This window comes from Ambystoma mexicanum, chromosome 12 (genome assembly GCF_040938575.1).
Source record: "Ambystoma mexicanum isolate Mex_15411 chromosome 12, UKY_AmexF1_1, whole genome shotgun sequence".
In the NCBI taxonomy this organism is placed as follows: Eukaryota; Metazoa; Chordata; class Amphibia; order Caudata; family Ambystomatidae; genus Ambystoma; species Ambystoma mexicanum.
Genome location: NC_090936.1, coordinates 648,212,055 through 648,233,309, shown reverse-complemented (window position 1 = coordinate 648,233,309; position 21,255 = coordinate 648,212,055). Strand labels below are relative to the sequence as shown.

The 21,255-nt window shown below is 43.0% G+C and overlaps 1 protein-coding gene across 2 annotated transcripts in view; it reads right to left on the bottom strand.

Moving 5' to 3' along the window:
* Window positions 1-21,255, bottom strand: part of PUS7 (pseudouridine synthase 7) — a 1,198,018-nt gene that overhangs the window by 384,987 nt on the left and 791,776 nt on the right. For both annotated transcript variants that reach the window (XM_069629126.1, XM_069629125.1), the window contains one exon: window positions 20,776-20,936. In XM_069629126.1, the coding sequence (XP_069485227.1) occupies window positions 20,776-20,936 (161 nt within the window). The remainder of the gene's footprint in view (window positions 1-20,775; window positions 20,937-21,255) is intronic.

Here is a 21,255-nt window from a genome sequence, read left to right as displayed (position 1 = left end):
TTCACCGCCGTTTTTTTAATGAAAAACAATTGTTCTTTTTTTGTGGGGGGTTACCCCCCAAACCCCACTTTTTTTTTCATTATTCCCTTTCACCCACAAATATTTAATTTTTAAACCCCCCCCCAAAAAAAACGTTTTTTTTCGATAAAAAAACGGCGATGAAAAGTCCTGCGACGAAAAATCCCACGGCAAAAGAACTGTATACCACATTGAGATACAGCCTTTTTATCTACCAAGATCTCGTCAACGAAATCTTTGTCCAGTGGACTTTCTAGGGTAGATATTTGTAAGTGCTCAGCTGCTATGATGAGTACTTTGCTTAGAAGAGGCTGATTATCTATAGGTGAGTCTACAACAGGGTGGTCCTCATCAACTGGTGAGTCTATGTTGTGCATGTCTGTATCTGGCTCACCCTCATCGTCCTCATTATCTCCTTAATAACGGTCTGCGGCTTCTTGACTATAGAGGTCTTCATGATCAGTGTCCGGGTCATATAGTTCAATGATAGTGGGATCTTGCACTGGCTTACCAGGGCGAGACCTTTTAGCAGGGGATTCAACAGGGTTTGAGACCCAGAGGCCGCTGTTGTGGGAGGGGTGGAGTGAAAACTTGTGAAGTAGCTGGGGTCTTTCTCATAAAAAGTTGTCATAAAAGAGATTCTTCTCATGACCCCATCTATATCTTCAGCTGACCATTGGGCAGAACTAGGAATGACCATAGGTTGGGAGTGGGAGACCTAAATTTTCATTTGTGGGACTAAAGTAGAAGGTGTAGCCTTTTTCTTTAAGGCTGTGTACCCGAGGTTCCTTACTCTTGTGAGGGGACCTATCCTTCTGTGATGTATCCCTATGAGGGGTCTTAGAAGAGCTTTTCTTAGACTCCCGTGACTTAACAAGCTCTTCTGGGATGTGTTTTTTAACTAAATGGGCTAGTCCGGCCCGTATGGTTTTTTTACCGCTATCAACGCAGAATGTCGAATCTTGGCTACAGTCCGATCCGAAGTGTCGTCTTCTGACTCACGACCTTCGGGAAGGTTTTTATCCACGACGCCCGTTCGGTCTTTCCACAGTAAGGGAAAATATTCTCACTCGGCACCCATCAATAGGGGTTGGCAATATTATATTTCCACGAGGACATCCACGGGGCATGACTGTAAAACTACCCCTAGTGTGACGTACCCTGTACCTATGATCCCTCACGTGTCGAGGTCCGTCAGATTATTTGTTTCTGACAAGAGGAAGTGTAAGTTCCAAGCATGGAACCTAGGTAGAGACCATGAGTTATGAAAGATCTATGCTTCTTTCCCGAGCACCTTCTACTCCAAGAGGGGAGGAAGGGCGGGCACATGTTAATCTAAGCTTATACAAGCATCAGAAATACGATTATGCTAAATAATGTATCCAATCTGGGGCTTGTGGATATGCTTAGAATCACATGCTTTGCATAGATTAGCGAGCAGTACTTGTAAAAGGAGGTGGATTGTTAGAAGATAGTGCTGCAAAGAGATGTTTCAGCACTGCTTGTCTCACCTGTGTAACACCTCTAGAGTGTGTGCCCAGACAGTAGTGTTGGGTGAAAGTGTGTACTGAACTCCAAGTGGCAGCATTGCAAATGGCATCTAGGGGCACATTCGCTATAAAGGCTATAGTTGCTACTGTGCCTCGAGTGAATTTACTCTAGGCTTAAATGGCAATGTTCTCTTAGCAAGAGAATAGCTAAATTGGGTGCAGTTGACAATCCATTTAGAAATTGCTGCTTTCGAGATAGGGTCCCCTCCTCTTCCAGCGGCTACAGACACGAAAAACCTGTCTGCCACATGGTGTAAGAGGAGAGCCGCTAGATGTACTTTGGTGAGTGAGTTAAAGACTAAAACTGAGTCAAGTAGATAGAGCAGGTAGTGGACTATATTGGACAGTGAACAGTTGGTTGGATTAAGAGACCGTCTTCTGCATCAGAACACAAAATGTTTCCATTTGTTAAAAGTTAAACTAGCAGAGCCTTGCGTTAGGTTTGTGGGCTTTGAGTATTTCCATGCACCTTTGTTCTAGGTTTAGGTGGCCAAAATCTATGCCATCAGGAGCCAAGCTGCTAAGTTCAGCTTCTGAGAGCATGGGTGAAGCGTTGTTCCCTGATCCTGAGTTAACAGGTTGTCCGGCCAAGGTAGTTTCATGGGACGACATAGGGACATCATTTGAAGGTGGGTGAACCAGGTCTGTCGTGACCACATTGGAGCGATTAAGACTAGCGGTACTTGCTCCTGGTGTAGCTTGCAGACTATTTTGTTGAGGTGTTTTGGGGGGGTGGGGTGAGCGTATGCAAATGTCCCTGACCAGTTCATCAGTAGTGCATTCCCCTTGGATCCTATTGGGGGAAACCTGGACAAGGAATCTTCTCATTGTGCATTCTCCAGGGATGTGAAGACGTCTATTTCTTGGAACCCCCAGCTTGAGAAAATGTTGTTTAGCACGCCTGTGTTCAGTTGCCACTCGTGCTCTGAGGGTAGCCTGGTACTCCTGCTTAGCACATCTGCCTGCGAATTGAGTTCCCCTGGAACATGTTGAGGTGTAGTGCCCACAGACAGATGTTCTGGACTAGTTTGGACAGCCCTGGGGAGTGGGTTTCCCCCCGTTTGTTTATATAATAAATGGCTGTGGTACTGTCTGTGGGGACTAGGGCGGTCTTGCGCGCTAGCTGCGTCTTGAAAGCTTGAAGTGCTTCGACAACTGCTAGTAGTTCCAGAAGGTTGATGCATTTTCTGGTTAGCGCCTGTGTCTACAGGCTGTGAGCAGTGTGGTGAAGGAGGTGAGCGCCCCAACCTGCCATTGACGCGTCTGTTGTGAGAGTGGCCTTGATCGCTGATGTGTGGAAAGGTTTTCCCTTTAGCAGACTGTTTCTGTTCGACCACGGTAGCGCTTGAACCAGGAAGTTGCAAAACCACCACTAGAGCGTCTCACATTTGCCTGCGACCATTGTTTTGCTAGCCACTCTTGCATTGGACGCATGACTAGCCTGGCGTAAGGCACTAGGTAGATGCAGGTAGCCATCATTTCCAGGATGCGCACTGCCTTTAGTACCGTCACCTGACGGCTGGCTACATACTGAGGTGTTTGAAAAAACATGTTTTGGACCCTTTCTTCGGAGGGGAAGACTAGTCAGTTGTTTGTTTTGATTTGTGCCCCAGCAATTGCTTTACTTGGTTGGGCACTAGACTTGACTTGTTTTCGTTTATGGAGAAGCCCAATTGAAACAGCAGATTCATTGTCTGTTGCGTATTTTGATGGCACCTCTCAGGAGAATCCCCGTTAATTTGCCAATCTATGTAAAGGTACACCACAACGGACTGCCTTTGCAAGTGGGTGGCCACCACTGCTAGGACCTTTGTGAATACCCTTGGGGCTGATGCAATGCCGAATGGTAGCACTTTGTTTTGGTGGTGGTTGTCTCCCAATTTGAATCTGAGGTATTTTTGTGCACTGGCAACATTGAAATATGGAAGTATTCATCTTTCATGTCCAATGTTGCCATGTAATCCCCTAGTTTCAGTAGTGGGATTACCTCCTGCAACTGTCATCCTGAATCTTTGGGGTTTGACATTTGTGTTTGCATGGCGCAGGTCTAGCCCATGGCATATTGTTCGATCTTTCTTTGGAACAAGAAGTACATCGAAAAAATACCTTGATTTTGTTCCAGGAATGGTACTAATTTGATAGCTCCTTTTTGGAGTAGAATCTTGATCTCCTCCTGCAGGATGTTGAGGGTTCAGAGCCAACTCTTCCTATTCGAGGTGGAGGGTGGTGAGGTGTTTCTAGGAACTCCACTGAGTATTCTTTGGCCACTGTGTCCAGAACCCAATGGTCTGATGGTATTCCCTCCCATTACTGGGCGAAGAGTATTAACGTTGTAGATTCCTCCCCATAGTCTTCAGAAGCCTCAAAGTTCTGTTTTCCATGAGCAGAGGGCTTCTTATGGTGTTTTTCCTTTTGGAAAAGAGGTTTGTGTTTTTTCGACAGCTGTTTCAGCGTTTCCACCTCAGCCGTCGAACAGTGTTTATGCACGCACTTTGCCGTGTTTACACGGTCACCTTGAGATAAACCCATAGGCGGAACCCCAGCAGGCTTGGTCGGCATTGGCTTGGCGGGCCTTGAGGAGCCTACCGCCGGCATGCAGTCCGCCATCGATGGGTCGGTCGATGAGCGTATGAGCGTGCGTGCGTGTGTGTGTGTGTGTGTGTGTGTGTGTCTACACGCCGTTGTCGCCAAAATCCTTCCTCATAGCAGCGCGCCACAACTGCCTTTCGAGGCTGGGGACAGGTGTGCGGGAACTAGTTTGTACCTCTAATGTCCTTGATCTCTGAGTCAGAGTCTCTCCTGCCTCTGCCTTCGTGATCCGACTCGAAGATCCCTGCAGCAGTCTCCGCCGTCATTGCGTATGCCGCCCACTGCTTAGTCCGGCGCTCCTTTAGGGTTTGGGGGCTAAAGAGTTTCCATGATGTGCAGAGGGACTACGAGTGATCACGTGGAAGACAATAGTTACACACCGTATGCATGTCTTTACACAGACATTTTCTATTGCACTTGGGGCAAAATTTAAATGGGGTGCATTCTATAATGGAAGGTGGATATGAAAGCAGCAAGCAGGGACATCATTTCACCAAAATGCCAGGGGTAGCAGACGTGACATCACATGACCCTTGACCTCACAGGAAGGGATGTCACTTGACCCCACCCTCAAGTGCCATCACAGAAAATGATGGCACACAACCTTTCACCCCTTGACAAAACAGGAAGTGACATCGCATAGCATTGTTCCTCAGTACACTAAGAAAAATATATAGTTACGATATCACTAATATGACATGCATTTCATTAAAGAATTGATCGCCATATGTAGAATTAATATCCGTGTGTATAGGCTCCTATTACCAAATGACTGCGAATGTAAGCAGACGTCCAACACAATAACTTGGATTATTGTACACCACCCGGGCTAAACTGTTAACAGAGAGAGAATCTCAAAGAGGCCTAAACCCCAAAGCACAGACATCCAGTGCCTGCCAAGTGTCTGGCCGCATACTGGAAACAGCAACTGACCAACAAAAGTCCATCCAGAAAAACGATGGTCTGGAGGGTTGCCCATAGCTGTGCCAGTGCTTATGAATGATTTGAAACCTTACAGCCATCACCTTTCCGTTTTGCTTATCTGGTAAGTAACCCTCCGTTTTCTGTTAGATGGAAGATAGAGGGGACAGAAGTGTTGCTGGTCACAGTAATTGCAGGGTTTTATTATTGTAAAATGTAAACAGCAGCAGTTGATCCATGACATCACCCCTAGAAAAGGCCGATTTTAATATTTTCTTTGGTCCTTTACATCATGCTTAATGCAAGCCTCCTCCAGCTTCTAAGCACTGGAACAGGAACTGAACCCATGTTGCACTGCATCCTCTTGTTACCAAAGCAAGTGTTACCACTGAGCTATCCTTTCAAATATGTATATTTTTTGCTTTAGGAAGTAACAGATGGTTTACTTCAAAGTGTAGGGCAAATTCATGTAAATTAATTATCTCACCTTGCATCGATCTACACTGTGCATGTGATGCAGGTCTTGCACACCTGGGTGAGGTCACACAGTGCCCAATTGCTGACAGAAGCCACTGGGGCGCAACCCTCTCACCACAGGACCAGTGGCTCACTGGGTGTGCAAAGCGAACAACGAGAAACATGGATGAGGTTTGCATTCAAGCTGTGCTGTCACCGAGTACTGCAGGCTACTCTTGCCCATTTCCAACTAGCTAGACCTATCCCCCATACCCTTCCTGTACTGGGTATGAGCTGCACAGACAGACCTGCCTCTAAACCCAACCGTTCAGGCATTATCCACTAATGGACTGCCAACCTGTTAGTGATGGCGGCTTCATTGTTTTTTCCTGCATCCCTGTTATTTCTTCAGCTAACATCTGCCTCTTTGTCCAGTGGCCCAGGGGTAGCAAGGACAGGTCTAGGGGTAGCAGAGGGGGAGCCAGGGGTAGCAGTTGCTACTCCGAAATGACGTCCCTGGCAGCAAGACAAAGGCAGTAGGGGCAGGGAATGGGGGTACACATTCTCTAACAAAGAAAGGATAAGTCAGGTGTAGGCTGAAGCCAGTCGTCAAAACAGACGTCTGTTTCAGTGATTGGAATCCGGCGTTGAGATGCTCTGGAGATCAACAGTCGAAGAAGTGCATCGATCAGTAACAGACAAACAAGGTTTAGATGGAATTAGCTTTCTGCTACGGACTCCAAATAATCTGAGGGACCTCAACGTGTGAGGGATCATGGGTACAGGGCCTGTCACACTAGAGATAGTATTACAGTCACGGCCTGTTGACGTCCCTTCTCGAACTTCGAAAAACTTCCACAAGCCTCAGAAATGCACACACACCATCTATTTTGTTTCTTCAAAACCAGCATGTACCGCAAGGGACTACACCAAATGGACAAAAACGCAGTCATCAAGTCACCAAAACCAAATGGGAATCTGATCTTACTTTTGCTTAAAGGTGAATGAATAAAAACAATTGTCTCAGTGCAAACCAAAGAGGTCCTCATTGTGAAACCGCATGACACCTCAGTCATCATGCTGCTAACTTGCCTCTATGGCAAACCTAGCCTTATTCCAAAAGAAAGTGCAAACCATTAAGTACTCTCTGGCAGGTGAAGATGGTCACAACGTCCTTTATCCACCATTTAGTGGGTAATAAATTCATTCAAAATCTCAGAAAGTCTCTTCTTCTGTTGGCATTAGGAAACTTTCTTAGATATGTTGGTAAAATACCCATAGGTTTATCCAACAATTAGAAGCTCTTGTGTAGTTTATAGGTTTGCACAGCATCTATTGTCTTGATCCAGTCACTTGTGAATAAAGCTCTTAACACCTACTAAATTCATTACCAGATCTTCAACAGTTTCATCACTTCGAGTCAGAATTTCCAACACCTTTGCAAAGTTCTTACATAACCGCTTGACGGCCCTACCAACATGGAATTAACATCTTCATAAAGAGTGTCAGGAGGATGTACCAAAACTGACCTATATAGCGGAACCGATTTCCAATCAGGATACACACTCAATGAGCTAATTCCAAGTTTGTAGCGGAAAGAGGACATTGGCAGAGACCGTGGGAGACTAAGGACTTTTTTCTACAAGCTCCCTTCTAGTTTCACCCAGTTCAACCACCAGGCCTGTGATTCACTAGCCATGACATACAGTAGTGTCGGAATTACTTTTCCCTTCTAGAACTTGATTAAGGGTAATATTGAAAACCTACAGTATCTTTTCAATACGGTTTTCATTTGACAAGTCATCTGATCGATTTTCCCCATTAGTCTATTCTCTACTAGAACTATTTGAGGGTTCGGATTTAACATAAATTCCAAGTATTTGGTTTCCTTTGTTCTTTCCAGTACCTCACCACCAAGAAACCATTTTTTACGTATAGTTTTTTTTCAGCAGATAGCTTAATTGCAATACATTACATTTTGTGGGATTAATGAGATCATTATTTTCAGCATAAATCTCTAAACCTAGAAGTAGTTGTTGAAGGCCTCGGGTTGTGTGGTCAGGAGTAGGATGTGGTCCGCATATGCGATACAACACACCTTCCGCATGCCCACCTTAAGACTAGAGCCTGACCTCAAGTGCCTCATTCAAGTCTGCCAAGTAAAGGTTGAAGAGGCAGGGGGCCAAGATGCACCCATACTGCACCCCCCTTTCTGTTGGTATTTGTTTTGATAGGTGTCCTGCCCCATCTAACCTCACCTGTATGTATGATTTTTTATGCAGATGTATTATTAATGAGAGGAGGCCAGGAGGAATGCCACAGTTATCTCAATTTACACCACAAGCATCATCTAGTCACTGTATCGAATGCCTTCGCTAGATCAACTAAGGCAACCACCTATTATTCGGCCGTTTAGTGAAGTTGACTTTTTTTTTCTAAACCCAGTCTGTTCTTTACACAGGATCCTATTCAAGTCTGCCCAATGTTCAAGTTCTTTTAGAATGATAGTTGCAAATAGCTTGCTATCCACATCCAGTAGGGCAATCAAGCGATAGTTATCAGGGTCTACCAGATTGTCCTTTTTGTAAATTGGGATGATTATTGCTGCATTCCAACTGGGTGGGTAGCTTTTACTGTGTATTATATTCCTAAACAATATCAACAGAATTTGGGAACAAAGATTTACATTTGACTTGAATATGGCATTTGTGAGACTGTTAAACAGCGCCACTCTTGAGGTCGACAACTTTATAATTTCCGATATTACTTCTGCGGTCAGATGTAATGACCAATGTCCGCTATCCTTCAGATCTACCATGCTGTTGCCGGGGTTTTTATAGAGTTGTGCCAAATGTTTTATCCAGTCCCCTTCTGTCACTGAATTAATAGTTGTAATTGAGTGCCTTGATTCTTTATCAATACCCAGACATTTTTTTTGCATTATAACATACTAGGGTACTGAGGATGGCTTCTCTATCTTTTTGATCTCTCAAATATTGGGACCCCCTCACCCAATTGCAATAACCCGACTTCAAGTTTCTCTTAAGTATCAAGAACTCCACTGATTTACAGTTCTTTCTCAGAGCTTGCTTCAGTTTATAACCCATAGATATTTGTTTGTCGTGGTGCCAAATGAATTTCATGAAGTTCTCTGCTCTGGAGTAAGGACTAACTCCAAATGATTGACCTCAGAACCAGCCATGAAATCATTTAGATTTATTTAGAATGTTGTTCCATCCCCTCAAAACTTTGAGATCCTGTTCCTAGTCTAATTCACTTTCAATTAATGGGTAAATATTTTACCTGCCTCAATACCTGTTAATGTAAATTTAGTTTTTAGAATATTATGATCGCTCTGGTCAGTAGTCTTGATTTCCATATATGAACATTTCTGGAACATATCTCGTGATAAGACTGACCGATTTGGACATTCCATTTTTCCATGTAGGGGCTAGTTGGAGGTCCCCAATAACATTCCCGTTCCCCATTAGTAAATCCCATTTGTGTTCATACTGTCTTTAGAGCGTACCCTTTTCTTCAGAACTGTGATTTTACATCAGTTTATTATGGATTGGAATACCATGGGAATTTAAGTCCCCTACTATAATTATGCTTGCATCCTCATTTAGAGAACTTTCTTCCATCAAAACCTCATAATTGTGACAAGAACAAAGCAAAATTGGAATTCGTGGGGTTCCAATATAGGCTAATCAGAGCTATTCCACCCTTTGTTTCGCTGCTCTTGCGGTGTAAATTAATAACCAGACTACCTGGGTATTGATTTTTCTAAACATTGATCCTTATATATTTCGCACCGCTATCAACATGCCACTTGATGGCCTCCCTTGGTTTGTCTAGCGTGCTGAAAAAAATGATTGGTATTTAGACTTGACATTAGCCAGGTTTCCTGCAATGCTATCCGGTCATGAATTCAAAATATCTCTTTACATGTTGAATTATTAGTGAAACATCTGAAGGCTGCATATTCCAGCTCAGCAGTCGTATCTGACCATCAACTAGTGCAACATCTTGCCCTCCATCAACTTCTGGTGGAATCAGGCAAGCATTTCTCGTAGACCAGCACAGGGTGAAGAAACAGACTGTACACTTGTTCCCCTCTTCAGACTCATTTACTTCCACTTGCCAGTGCGAATCAGTGTATAAATCCTGGAAATTAATCCTTACCCCTGTAGAGGCGATCCCTTCAAATAGAACTCTTTTTCAATTCAGGCTTTTGTGTTGTGATTTTGTATCCTAATTTAAGGACATTTCTTCGAGCCCCTAACAAAGCTGTCTCACCCAAACGGGACTTCAGACCAATCTCCATTATTTTTGTGTTCTCATCGTAGGGACAGTGAATTTATTCTATAGCTTGGGATGAGAATAGATCGAGGTTCGGATTATCTCATGTGATCTTCAAAATTGACGCTCTATTTTGCTCCTTACGGTCATCTGTGACTTTCCTTGTAACCAGGGCCTTGGCTGAGCAAATGCAGATTAATTCCTCGCTTCTGAAGGGTATGAAGACTGCTGTAAACTTATCGGAGACGGTTATATATTTTATATTGACCGTTTCTCTCACATTTGTAGGGTGGGTCGTTTGATGTATTAAACGATCTTCTTTGACCTTCACTTGTGTGGGAATAATCTTAAAATGTGTCACATTCTGCGTTGATTAAGGGAGGGTTACACCCCGCACATTTCCTTTCCTGAGTCTAAGGACCTGTTTCTTCCACAATAAAACATGGGCTCCCAATTCCTCTTCAGTAGCAAATTCTGTTCTTTTTCTTTGATCAGCATTCAATTGTCATCCTTGCTTCTATGGTTCACCTCAGCCTGTGTTCGAACTGTTCCATTCTTTCGCTGTGTGACAGTCTTTTCGTTAAACAAAGGGTAATTTTCCTTACCATTTCTGTCTGTCATTGGTATTTGTTGTGACACTTTCTTGTTTTTGCTTCTCTGGCTCCCTAGTCCCGACACGCTCGGCTGTTCCTTACTAACCCCAACATTAGGTATCGCCTCTTTCCAGCCTCTTCCATTTCATGTTGCACTGTTGTGTTCAATGAGATCTTTGTCCTCATCTTCCAGTGCTCCGTCAAGGATTGGCATAGAACTAGTGACGCCATATCTGACATGTCACTAGATGGTGAATTAGACCGCCTTATACATTTTTAGAAAGTGGAGTTACCTTTAAGCGTTGTTTATTCAATTGCTTGCTCTTAATTTGGGGTCTTTTCTCCCCAAGACTTTTCTTATTGGCTTCTTTTTGTTTCTCAATCATGAAATTCTGCATATACTTTCAGTGCCTCTGCATTTTTTTCCTTCTTTATTTGACTTTCCCATGGCCTTCCCCAGCAGATGATCTTCATTAAATAAATGAGGAGAAACGAAACAATTTTTAGCATCCTTCTCCTCCTCTACTGGAGGAATAGAGCTACCATTACCAGCCTTCAGCTGCTCTACTAGTTGTTTGTCTGTTGGGGACCGCACCGTTGTAAACTTTGCTTCTGGTACTTGTTGAGGCCTTGCCTCACCCATCAAAGTGGCGCTCGTACCATTCTGTCTTAGTCTATCAACATTTACAGACAAAGGTGTTTCTAATAATGTTTTTGAGATAGCTCCAATCTCTTTGGAAATCCTGCATATTTTCGCATTCATTTTTAGAAATTTATCTTACTGAGAGTAGAGCAATTTTAATTTCCCTAAATTGTAAAGTGTTTTCTGATAGGGTTATTTTAATATTTTCATAAAATGAAACGAAGGAACTCAGAACCAAATTCAATGAGGGAGCGGATAACCTGATTTTATCATCCATTTCCAATAAAGTTTCATGAAGAACATGTGGTGCTTGCAGTCCAGGTCTTGTAATTGGTCTTACGGACCAATGTTCAGCTAAAAAAGAGAAATTGTCATCCTTGTTCATGTTCAAGGCTGATTCTACCAGGTCAAATTTTTCACCTTTGTTTGAATGATGAACTTTTGTAACATCACCTTCCAATGGCATTACTCATCCTTTCTTCAGAATTTCCAAACCAGATACTACTCCTAAGAAACTTGCAACACTTATTTCTGCCCCTGCAATTTTGTGCAGATATTATTTTCGTTTTGGCTTATCATGTGCCAATTTATACATAAGCCCTTTCGGAGTGGTCTGATTTTTTGCTAAAGGCAGACTACTCTGAGCTTTCACTCTTAGTGGGTACTTTAATGTATCGACCAGGGCTTTTTTTCTTGAAGTTTTAGATTCCACTTATTCGATGGAATTGGTGTTCCAAGAGGTTTATTGAACATCAATTTTGTCATCTGATTTTTAGGCGTTGATGCGGTTGCCAACATGTTTAATTCTATGTGTGAAGTTCCTGAAGTCCTTGCCACTATGCCTATTGAGTTACTTATCGTAGGTAACAGAGCCTTGTCAGGCAAATTTAAACTTTCCTCACTTATGTTATTCTCACTCTTGTGATCATATTCTGTATCAGTCCTTATTTTTATATTTAGTCAATGGACTCATTTGTCTTTTCCGCTGCCGGCACTACCTCTTCCTGATTAAAAGGGGGAGTTTTTCCACTTACAGTCACCAAAACCACCTTCCCTGCCAAATCATCCAGTTAGGCCAGGCCATTTCTCTGTTCACAGATGAGTATTTTTTGTTGCCTTTTTTGCTTTTAGACGTGGACTTTGCCGATTCCTTGATCTTAACTTCCAACAACTTCTCAGATTGTACATTCACTGCTTATTAATCGGGATTAGTGGCCCACCGTTTACCCTTTTTTCCACTGCTTTATATTTCCGAGGCTCTAAGGCAGTTCGCCGGCAGTCGCCTCTATAGTTTTAATAATCCTAATTCAGTTCAAAATACCAGATTTCCCTTGCTCAGAGCCAAGGCGCAAAAGCACCTGGCCAGCAGTTAGCTTGGTGGGTTTTCTTTGTCAGCGATTTCTTATCTTTTACCCAGTTCAACACAGACAATCGAGGTCCGCAGTTACTTGGGCTTGATATTATATCCTCAATCCTGGTCTTTTCTCCACACAGAGGACCAGGACAAAGCAACTAATTCTATACTTATATATTTTTCAAGCTCTGTTTGTACTTTCGAACTCCGTATTGCACTCCTTATTTCCTTCTATAGCTGATATACAGTGGGAAAAAAAGTCCAAAACCTCTGACTTTCCTGCAACCCGCCGACCCTCACCACCACTTTACTATTCACACACAGCTTCTCAGTCACTCCCGCAAGTTCTGCCCGTAAAACTGTATCACATTTCACAGTTCAATCACAGTTAAAGATGCAGTAGCAGGCTTAATTAGAGTTCAAAACATGATATGTATAGTTTCATGGAAATATTCCTAGGAGGCTCAAAGTATGTATGAGCATGAAATTCAAACTCTTACCGGACTCTGTGGGGCAACTTGCTCGGACATTATGTTCTTCCCAGTGATGACCAGTGCTATACAATCCCAGGGGACTTTCAATACAATACTGTTTGAAACCAAGATTCCTCCTCGCCTCCGAACCACCGATTACCACAACGGTTAGCTCCGCACCTATTTTTGTGGCAGATAGAAGTTCAATTGTCCCCGTAGTATCTTTGTAAACAAAGATTCGAGGGAGCAGTGAGATGCCTCTTTACAAACCAGTGCTCTAACTGACAGCACTGAGAGGCCACGGGTAGAGCTGGGAGGACGGCAACACACAGGTCCTCAAAAGCAAACTGTTCTAACCGCCCACCCAAACCCAGCCGAACACTGCCAAACAATTCTGCAGCACGTTGTTGCACTTCGCCAGCTTTTCTGTATTTAAATGTTCATGCTGGAAGGAGTTTTTTTTTTAAAGGAACACACTCCCAAATTTACACCGGAGACCAAAGAAAAACATGTCCTGCTTCTGCCAGTGCCAAAAAACTGCAGCACTTGGAGTTAATTTCAAACCTGTCTAATCCATAAAACCCCTTCATGACCAATCACTGCACTCCCTCTCCCAGTTCAACCACATCCTACTTCCCATTAACCCAGTCAAACGTAAGTGCTTTGGCAGTAGTCACCTGGAGACACACTTACACCACCCCCCTACATTAGTCCTCTGAAACCCACTCTCTGAACCTTCGGCTTGACAGGACTTTCTACGATTCTGCAAAGGCTTAAAAAGCCATCTGTTGCAGTGTGCATTGGCAGCTGCACGCACCAAATAACATGTCCCATCCATCATCTACAATTAAACGTCAATATTTAAGCAGCCTTTCTGGGCAATAATGTGAGGTGACGACTCACAACAGAGGCCTATAATATCGGATATTAGGAGCTGGCAACCATATTTCTCCCAGAACGAGCAAGTTCCATCTAGCCTCATTTTCCATCCATCTCCCCTCCATGGAGCTCTGAAGCAACCAAAGCGCAGCATGAACATGATGAAAACAAAAAGCTAGAACCTCCACAAGGTGCAGCTTGGTTCCCTATTATGCAGTGAGCAAATGATCCACATTGGGCATGCTCCAACTTATAAGGAGCTAAACTAAAACCAACTTTTGATTGATGGAAGGCTTTGAATTAACCTCTTCATTACCCTTGGGGTGTACCTGTAGGTCTGAATAAATGTTCAGTTTTGCCCTTAGGACATATATATATTCACACATGTCCTGAGGGCTAATCTGTTTTCCCTCCAAGTCCCAATATCCCTGCTGGGCGGCCATGGTGGTAAGCAGTTGAAGGATTAATTGTACCCACTGGCACTGCTCTGGTAACCTTCCATAAATCATGGTTCAGCCTATTTGCGCATTATAAACAAGTCATACACAAATCCGTCTTGGCCCTGCCACCAATGTTAACAGTCCAGCACAAAATGTTAGGCTCCACGTTTCCGCTGTACAAGAACATATACAACCCCAAACATGTTTTGGCCTTGTTGGGGCAAATCAGTGGAGTACAGTTTCATTCCCGACATATGTCAAGCAAAGGTGCATGGGTGTATACAATCATTCCCACAGGCAGACAATCTCAAACCAATAACTGATGGATAAAAGATGTTGGATTAATTATAACCACTGGCATTACTGTAGGTAATGTGGTGGACCAATAGAACATAATAAGTTGGAAAGTTTTTCTTCTCGTCAGGATTGGTTGTGGAATAAACACAAATATGTCCTTGGCATTTACAACCAACAAGGTTGCTCCTCTCTCTCTTAACAGTCTAAGCAAAGGCTTGTGAGCCCAAACTTCATGGTGACTACCAGGAGTTATACATGAGCATTGAGTGTTCAACATAGTTTATGGGATCAAGTTCTGGGGTGATTGCGATGTCACAAATCTGAATGGGGATCAATGTGACTGATAGGCCTAGGTGATAATTGAAGGGCCCATTTGGCAGTGAGACAAGAAAAGGAGGTCAGCTCAGACAAATAACAGGAGAAGTTGCAACTGTGCCTGCACTTATTTGCACCAAGATACATTGCTAGTGTATTTCCTTTTGCTATGAATAACAAATCCAAAATTCTGTTGTATTTGATAAAGTTTTTTATTTTGTATTTTCAGCCCCTTTTGGATGACACGTGTTTCGGCATATAACCTGCACCTTTGTCAAATCCGGGCTAATTAATCAAGAAAATGAAAACATAAAAACACAACATTCAGAAACTCATAAAAGAAAACCATGTCAATTTCAAAAAGAAAAAATCTGACCTTATCAGTGTTTTATCCCATACCCTACATGATTCAAAAACCACATTACACGTCGTGCATTCTAAAGAACAAGACTTCTAAAAAATAAATATGTGCCATTGTTTCGGAACACTAGGTGGAAGGGAGGGAGGTTAGGAAACTCCTACTAATTATATTTCATCTTATTTAATGTGCTGGTTAAGCTATCACTGCTGTCACTTAGTGTGATTATCTACTTTATTACTGCCAGGGGATTACATATAGATCATCTCTTACCCTTTAGTGTGTCATTGCGGTTCACACAATGAATAATGTTCTTGTTGTAAACAAAGCACTTTTAGTCTTGGGCTCAATCCCACCTGTGCAAACAAGCATGTGTAAAAATTCAAATTACTTGTTTAAATTGTGCAGCGTGTAGTGTGCATACTACTACAACACATGACAGCAGTTATTCACAGTTACTGGCTTCTGTTAAGCCAGGCGCGGTACTGCCTGGGTGCTGGCATGACAATTTTCGAATGCATAATTACGGTAATGACATGCTAAATGCGTTGTCTTTGGGACAAAGTCCCATCGTTTGCAAAGTGCATTTCAGTTTACTGATAAGAGGTTCTGTTCAGCACGGTCTAAAGTGTGCAAGCATCTTGAAATGTGGGCTTCCCTCCCACTCCCAGGGCTTACCTGAAAATTCTGATGCTTGCGCTACAAGCGCCGGGTTTCCTCTCACTCGGGGCTTGCTGGTTGTTGCTAAAAACCCCTGGGGACCCAAGTCGTCCTTCACTTTCCGTTCTTTTGGAAACGTGGCAGCCATATTTTGGGATAGCGTGCCATGTTCCGCTGTATGTTGGGTTAACATTGCCCCTTTCAAACCCCAGTTATGAATCACCAGTCGATTCTAGTTGATAGAAAGACTTCACTATTGGCTGTTATTCCCAAATCAATTTAAATGTGAGTAAATGTTTGCCATCATGGGTAGTTGCCAAACCCAAGTATTGCTACAATATTGTGTAGTTAGCCAAATGTATTTTAAAAATTTGAGTGCAATGCCTCAAAAGTAAGTAATTAGTAAAGTAGATTGATTGAGACTGTGTCGGAGGCGGCCTCTTTCGTTGCATTGGTGGCGAGTTGAGGTGCGGCTTGACACGTTAGCGTGCAGTACGTGTACGCTGTACGCGAGGATCCTTTCCTCCGATTACGGCAAGCGTGTGAGCTGCCTTGGGCGCCATCTGGAGCTGTGAGTTGGGAGCGAGGAGCGCTACCGTGTGTGAAGTGCCTGGTTGCTCCAGAAGTTGTGGTCTTTCGGCGGCCAGACTGCGCTGTCTGTTGAATCTAGTATCGGTGAGTACTTGCAGGCACTGGTGAGCACCATATAATGGATATCACGGATCCCACTACGCTATGCATAGCGCAGGTTGAGCCCTATATTTGCTATGATAACGCGCTTCCCCAGCTCCAATTACTTGCAGGCACTGGTGAGCTCTGTAGCTTTTGGTATAGTTACCACGGTTGCCTCTACTCTTTGTGCAGTGCAAGCTGAGCCCCACATCAGCTACAACAATATGCTCCCCCCACTCCAATCAGTTCCCGAGATGAAGTAGGGAACTGAGATATATCAGTGGTAGTGACCAGGAGACTGTGGGGATTTATTCCCTTTGATCCTGATCCCTGATACTGTCAGACAGAACCTGCTAATATAAGTTTGCTAATGTACCCACTTTGGTTGATTGTGGCATCATCTGGTATAGTGTTGACCTTTTGTGTGGCATAACATCTGTGGCACCATCTACTACAGCTATCTATTACTACTGACTGTCATGGTGGTCTAAAAAAGGACTAAGAGGTTGAGGTGTGACTTTAACCCACTGGTCATTGGAGTGTCATATAAAGCAGCAGCCCTTAGGGGGTGAAGCAACACGGAGATACTGGTAGCAGTGGACTAAACAACTATTACTCTACACAGAGCCGTTTATCCCTTGGTGGGGCCAGGACTGGTTTGAGTATTGTTCATAAAGTAATAAAAGTGAACCTCTAGGATTATATCTTTTAAAAGATCAATTTTTGGAAATCTTAGAGTTAGGATAATCAAAAATGGCACCAAAAAAAAAAAAAAAAAACTAAATATAATATAAGAAGAAAGAAAAAGGAGCAAGCTATGGTGGTCACTGTAGAGGAATCAAAGAGTAAAAAGAATAAACCTAAGAGGGGTGTTCCTGCAGATCAAAGTAGGATCACCAGGTTTTTCCCTTTGAATCCCTTAGTGGAAATTAATTCTACGGTTTTGGAGGCATCCACAGTGCGAGAGACAAATGCTTCTAATTTGGGCAGCTCGTTGAACTTTGAAGATATCAACAACAATTCACTTTTAGAATTATGCCTGAGCATACAGAGAGGCATGACTCTGCAGCTATCAGTGTCTGCGGGGAGCCTGGATATTCCTCAGATGGAGAGCCAGTCTAAAGATCTCCCTGACCCATCCAATTGTGTGGAGGCCAGGGGCAGATTATCTGCTTCACCTAATCTAATCAGACACAACCTCCGGGTCTGAGGCTGAGAGAGCTATAAACAGCTATCCTGAGGCACCGGAAATAGCTGAGATACAAGTGTCAGTGGCGTCTCTGCAGTTTCCATTAAAGATGTTACTACAGATGTCTGGGAGTATTTTGACAAACACTGATACATTGACCAATGATAATGCACGAAGACAGAATGCTGCTGAGGAGGTTCTTTTGAGGCTGGACATAAATATGTGCTGACCTTGGGTCGAGCACTGGTCCCTTTCTTTTGTCTTTCTTTTGAACAAGGAAGTACACATAATAAATGCCTGTTTTCCTGCGATGGCAACACTTGCTCTATGGCTTCTTTCGAGATCAGGATTCGTAGGGGTTAAAGCAGCATTCTTCTGTGTTGGCGGTAGATCCCACGGTTTTTCTATGAACTACACGCAATAACCCTTTTGTACGGTTGATAGAACCCATTTGTCTGATGTTATTCTCTCCCATGCATGGGTAAATGATGTGATCCGACCCCCTACCAGGGTGACATGAAAGGAACCTGGATCAAAGCGTTAGTGTTCAAAGGCAGCAACTGCTTCTCCCGAGGTCTGGCCTCTTCCTCTACTTCCTCTTCTAAATTCTCTTTGGAAGGTAGACTGTGACGCACCTTGTTAATCTTGATTAGTAAACCAAGATCTTGATCCTGCTCCTGAGGTTTAGCCCAATTGTGAAGATGTTCTGGGTAGGATTTCGGTATGAAACCCACGACGGTTGATAGCGGAACCTCTCTGATGAAAAGATCAACTTGTGATATGGCCTAACGTTTTTAGGATTTCATGCCCTTTTTTTGGCTTTTTTTTCAAGGCCTCATCAACTGCCTTGCTGAATAAAAAAATGTCAGGTTTAGGAGAGTGGCTTGACTCTCTGGTCTGAATCCAGAACCTCTCAACCAGGCAGGTCTTTAAACTAGGATTACCTTGGCTACCAGTCTGCCAGCTGTTTCGGCAGCCTCTATTATGTTGTTAATCACTGCATTAGCAGATTTGTTTCCCCTCTGCTAAAACCTTTAGGATTTGAGACTTTAAAGATTCATGGGCGTCATTAACCAGATCCTCCATCGGATTCCACTGAGCCCTATTAAAATTAGCCATAAGAGCTGTGTAATTGGCTATTCTAGTCTGATATGCTGCCAATGTTGCTGCCTTCTTTCCCAGAGCATATTGTTTTTCCCCTGTCTGGTGGTGCTTCAGACGAGGCTATGGTGTTCATGCCATTTCACAAGTAGTGGTAACTACTAGTGAGTCTGGTTTCATATGCCCTTTCATTTAAAGAGGGTTTGTTGGAGCAGGTTTAAACCATTTCTCTATGCAGGGATTAACCACTTTTGTGCTGGGATTAACAGCTTTTGTGCATACAGGAGTGGTGAGAGATGGAATAATTCTTCTCTCGGCTGACTGTAATAGGGGGATGTATTACTCCATTTGCTGTTTTTTCATTAAAGATTTTGTCTACAAAATCTGTATCTTCCTCCGACTCATGTGTTTCGACTTTGAAATAGTCAGCAGTATTCTTTAGGAGATCATTATATAGAATGTTATGTGTGGGGGAAGAGGAGATAGGATCATCAATATTATCAGGGGAGAGAACTGGGCGGTCCTGAGTCAGTACCTGGATCTTCCTCAAATGTGTCCTCCTGATATGTAAATTCGTACACCTCAATGGTGTCTTCATATGTGGGTAGCTCTTTTGCCTTTTTCTGCAATATAACATCCTCAAAAACCATATGCTTTCTTTTAATTAGAGTTTTATGCAAGAACTCCATAAAGAAGGATACACTATTCATGTTTTGTTCAAACCTTTCCTTTGTCCAGGAAGTAGAAGATGATGTAATTTGAAATAACATCTCCCCTTATCTTCTTGCTCCTCAGTCTCAGAGGGGGGGCGGGCCTTTTTCTTTTTTAATGTCTCGGTAATAGTGGTGGGACTGTGTGTGACTGCACTTGTGAGCTTTTAAAACAAAAACAGTAGATTTCAGTGTTTAAGATTTTGGTTTTGGAGCCTGGAGTGATATTTTCAGGGCAGGAGAAGTCCATTTTGGTGGCTTGATCCTTTTAAAACGAACGGTCCAGTGAGACCCACTCACGTCTGAGGATCTTGTTTCCAATGCTTTTTTTGACATATGCATCGAAAGGGGCCTGTTATTGTGGCTCTTTGTGTTTAGATTTGCTTGATGTGCCTGTCTCGGACGCCGATCCCAAACAGTCCTCATGGGCGTGTTTTGTAGGTTTGGCCTTGCCATCAGTGGAAGTTTCCAGAGCAGTGCTTGATGCCTGCCTTCCGTAGCTGGGCACTGACTCCTGGGAATCTAATGGTTCCCTATCAGTTGTCTCCTTGGCTTTGCTCAAGAAACCGTGACTGTCCAGCTCTGCCTTGGAGTCCTCTGCGACTGCAGGGGGGGGTTCAGCAAATGCTACAGCCTAAGCGTCTTCGGGTTGAAGAGCTCACAGGCTCGGCACTAATCCCCCTGGTTATCTCTAGAAGAAAATAGTAACACACTGTATCTTTTCAGGGGAACTTTGTATGGTGTGTGGCCCAAAATGTAAATGGAGGGTTTTCCATTGTCGATGCTGCTTGACAAGGAGACTGTGTAAATTAAATGGGAATAATATATGTAACCGAAGTATATGTTTTTCCCCCACTCTACCTACTGTTTAGGCCAGAAGATCGATCTTCGGTGAGGAGGACAGTTATAAATAGATAACTTTATCAAATATTGCTTGATCTCTAGCTAAGTATTGATATTTTTAAGAACTCTGCAATGCGACCAAACTGATGGAGGAAAAAAAAAGTAATCCGAGGACCTTGACGCGTGAAGAATCATGGGTACTGTTCTCGTCACAGTAGGGACGGTATCATGGGAACGTCATGTCGGTGTGCTATTTTAAACTTTGGAAAGAAATAATGTAATACTCTGCACCAACCACTAGAGGTTTTGGGGAGTGGAGGGGAAGAGAATCAAATGCATAGTAAGGAACCCTTCCGAAGAAGATAATGAAAATAATGTTTGTCTCAAACTTAAAAATAGTGGTTATACTCACTATGCCAAATGCAGTGATTATGTTCTTCAAGCCATACATTGAAAGTCCTCTGAGTAGCTGTCCTTCAACACATCGTTTCACCTGTAGTTTCTTAAGAGCCGCTTCAGGATCTTTTGTTTTTTCCCATTCTTCTCTACATTTGACCAGATAGTCCCTTTCCGCTGTCGAATACAAATGATCAAATCCCAAAAAGCAAAGGTCAGTAAATATGACACATTAAGAACTGAACTTTAACTTACTTTACAAATGATAACACCTAGCTTTCATTAACAGGAAACATTTGCAGGGGTTCGATGTGCGTAAGAGGTAAATATTTACAAACGTATTTCTCCTATGCCCCTTTGATGCTTTGACATGGAATTCACCCAATCGTTACGGAACACATTAGCTATAGGAGTGATTTGTAAACAGCATGTAAGAATCGTTTTGTTGTTAATTTAATTAAAAATAACAGGAACCCTTGGTTTTAAATGTAGATTA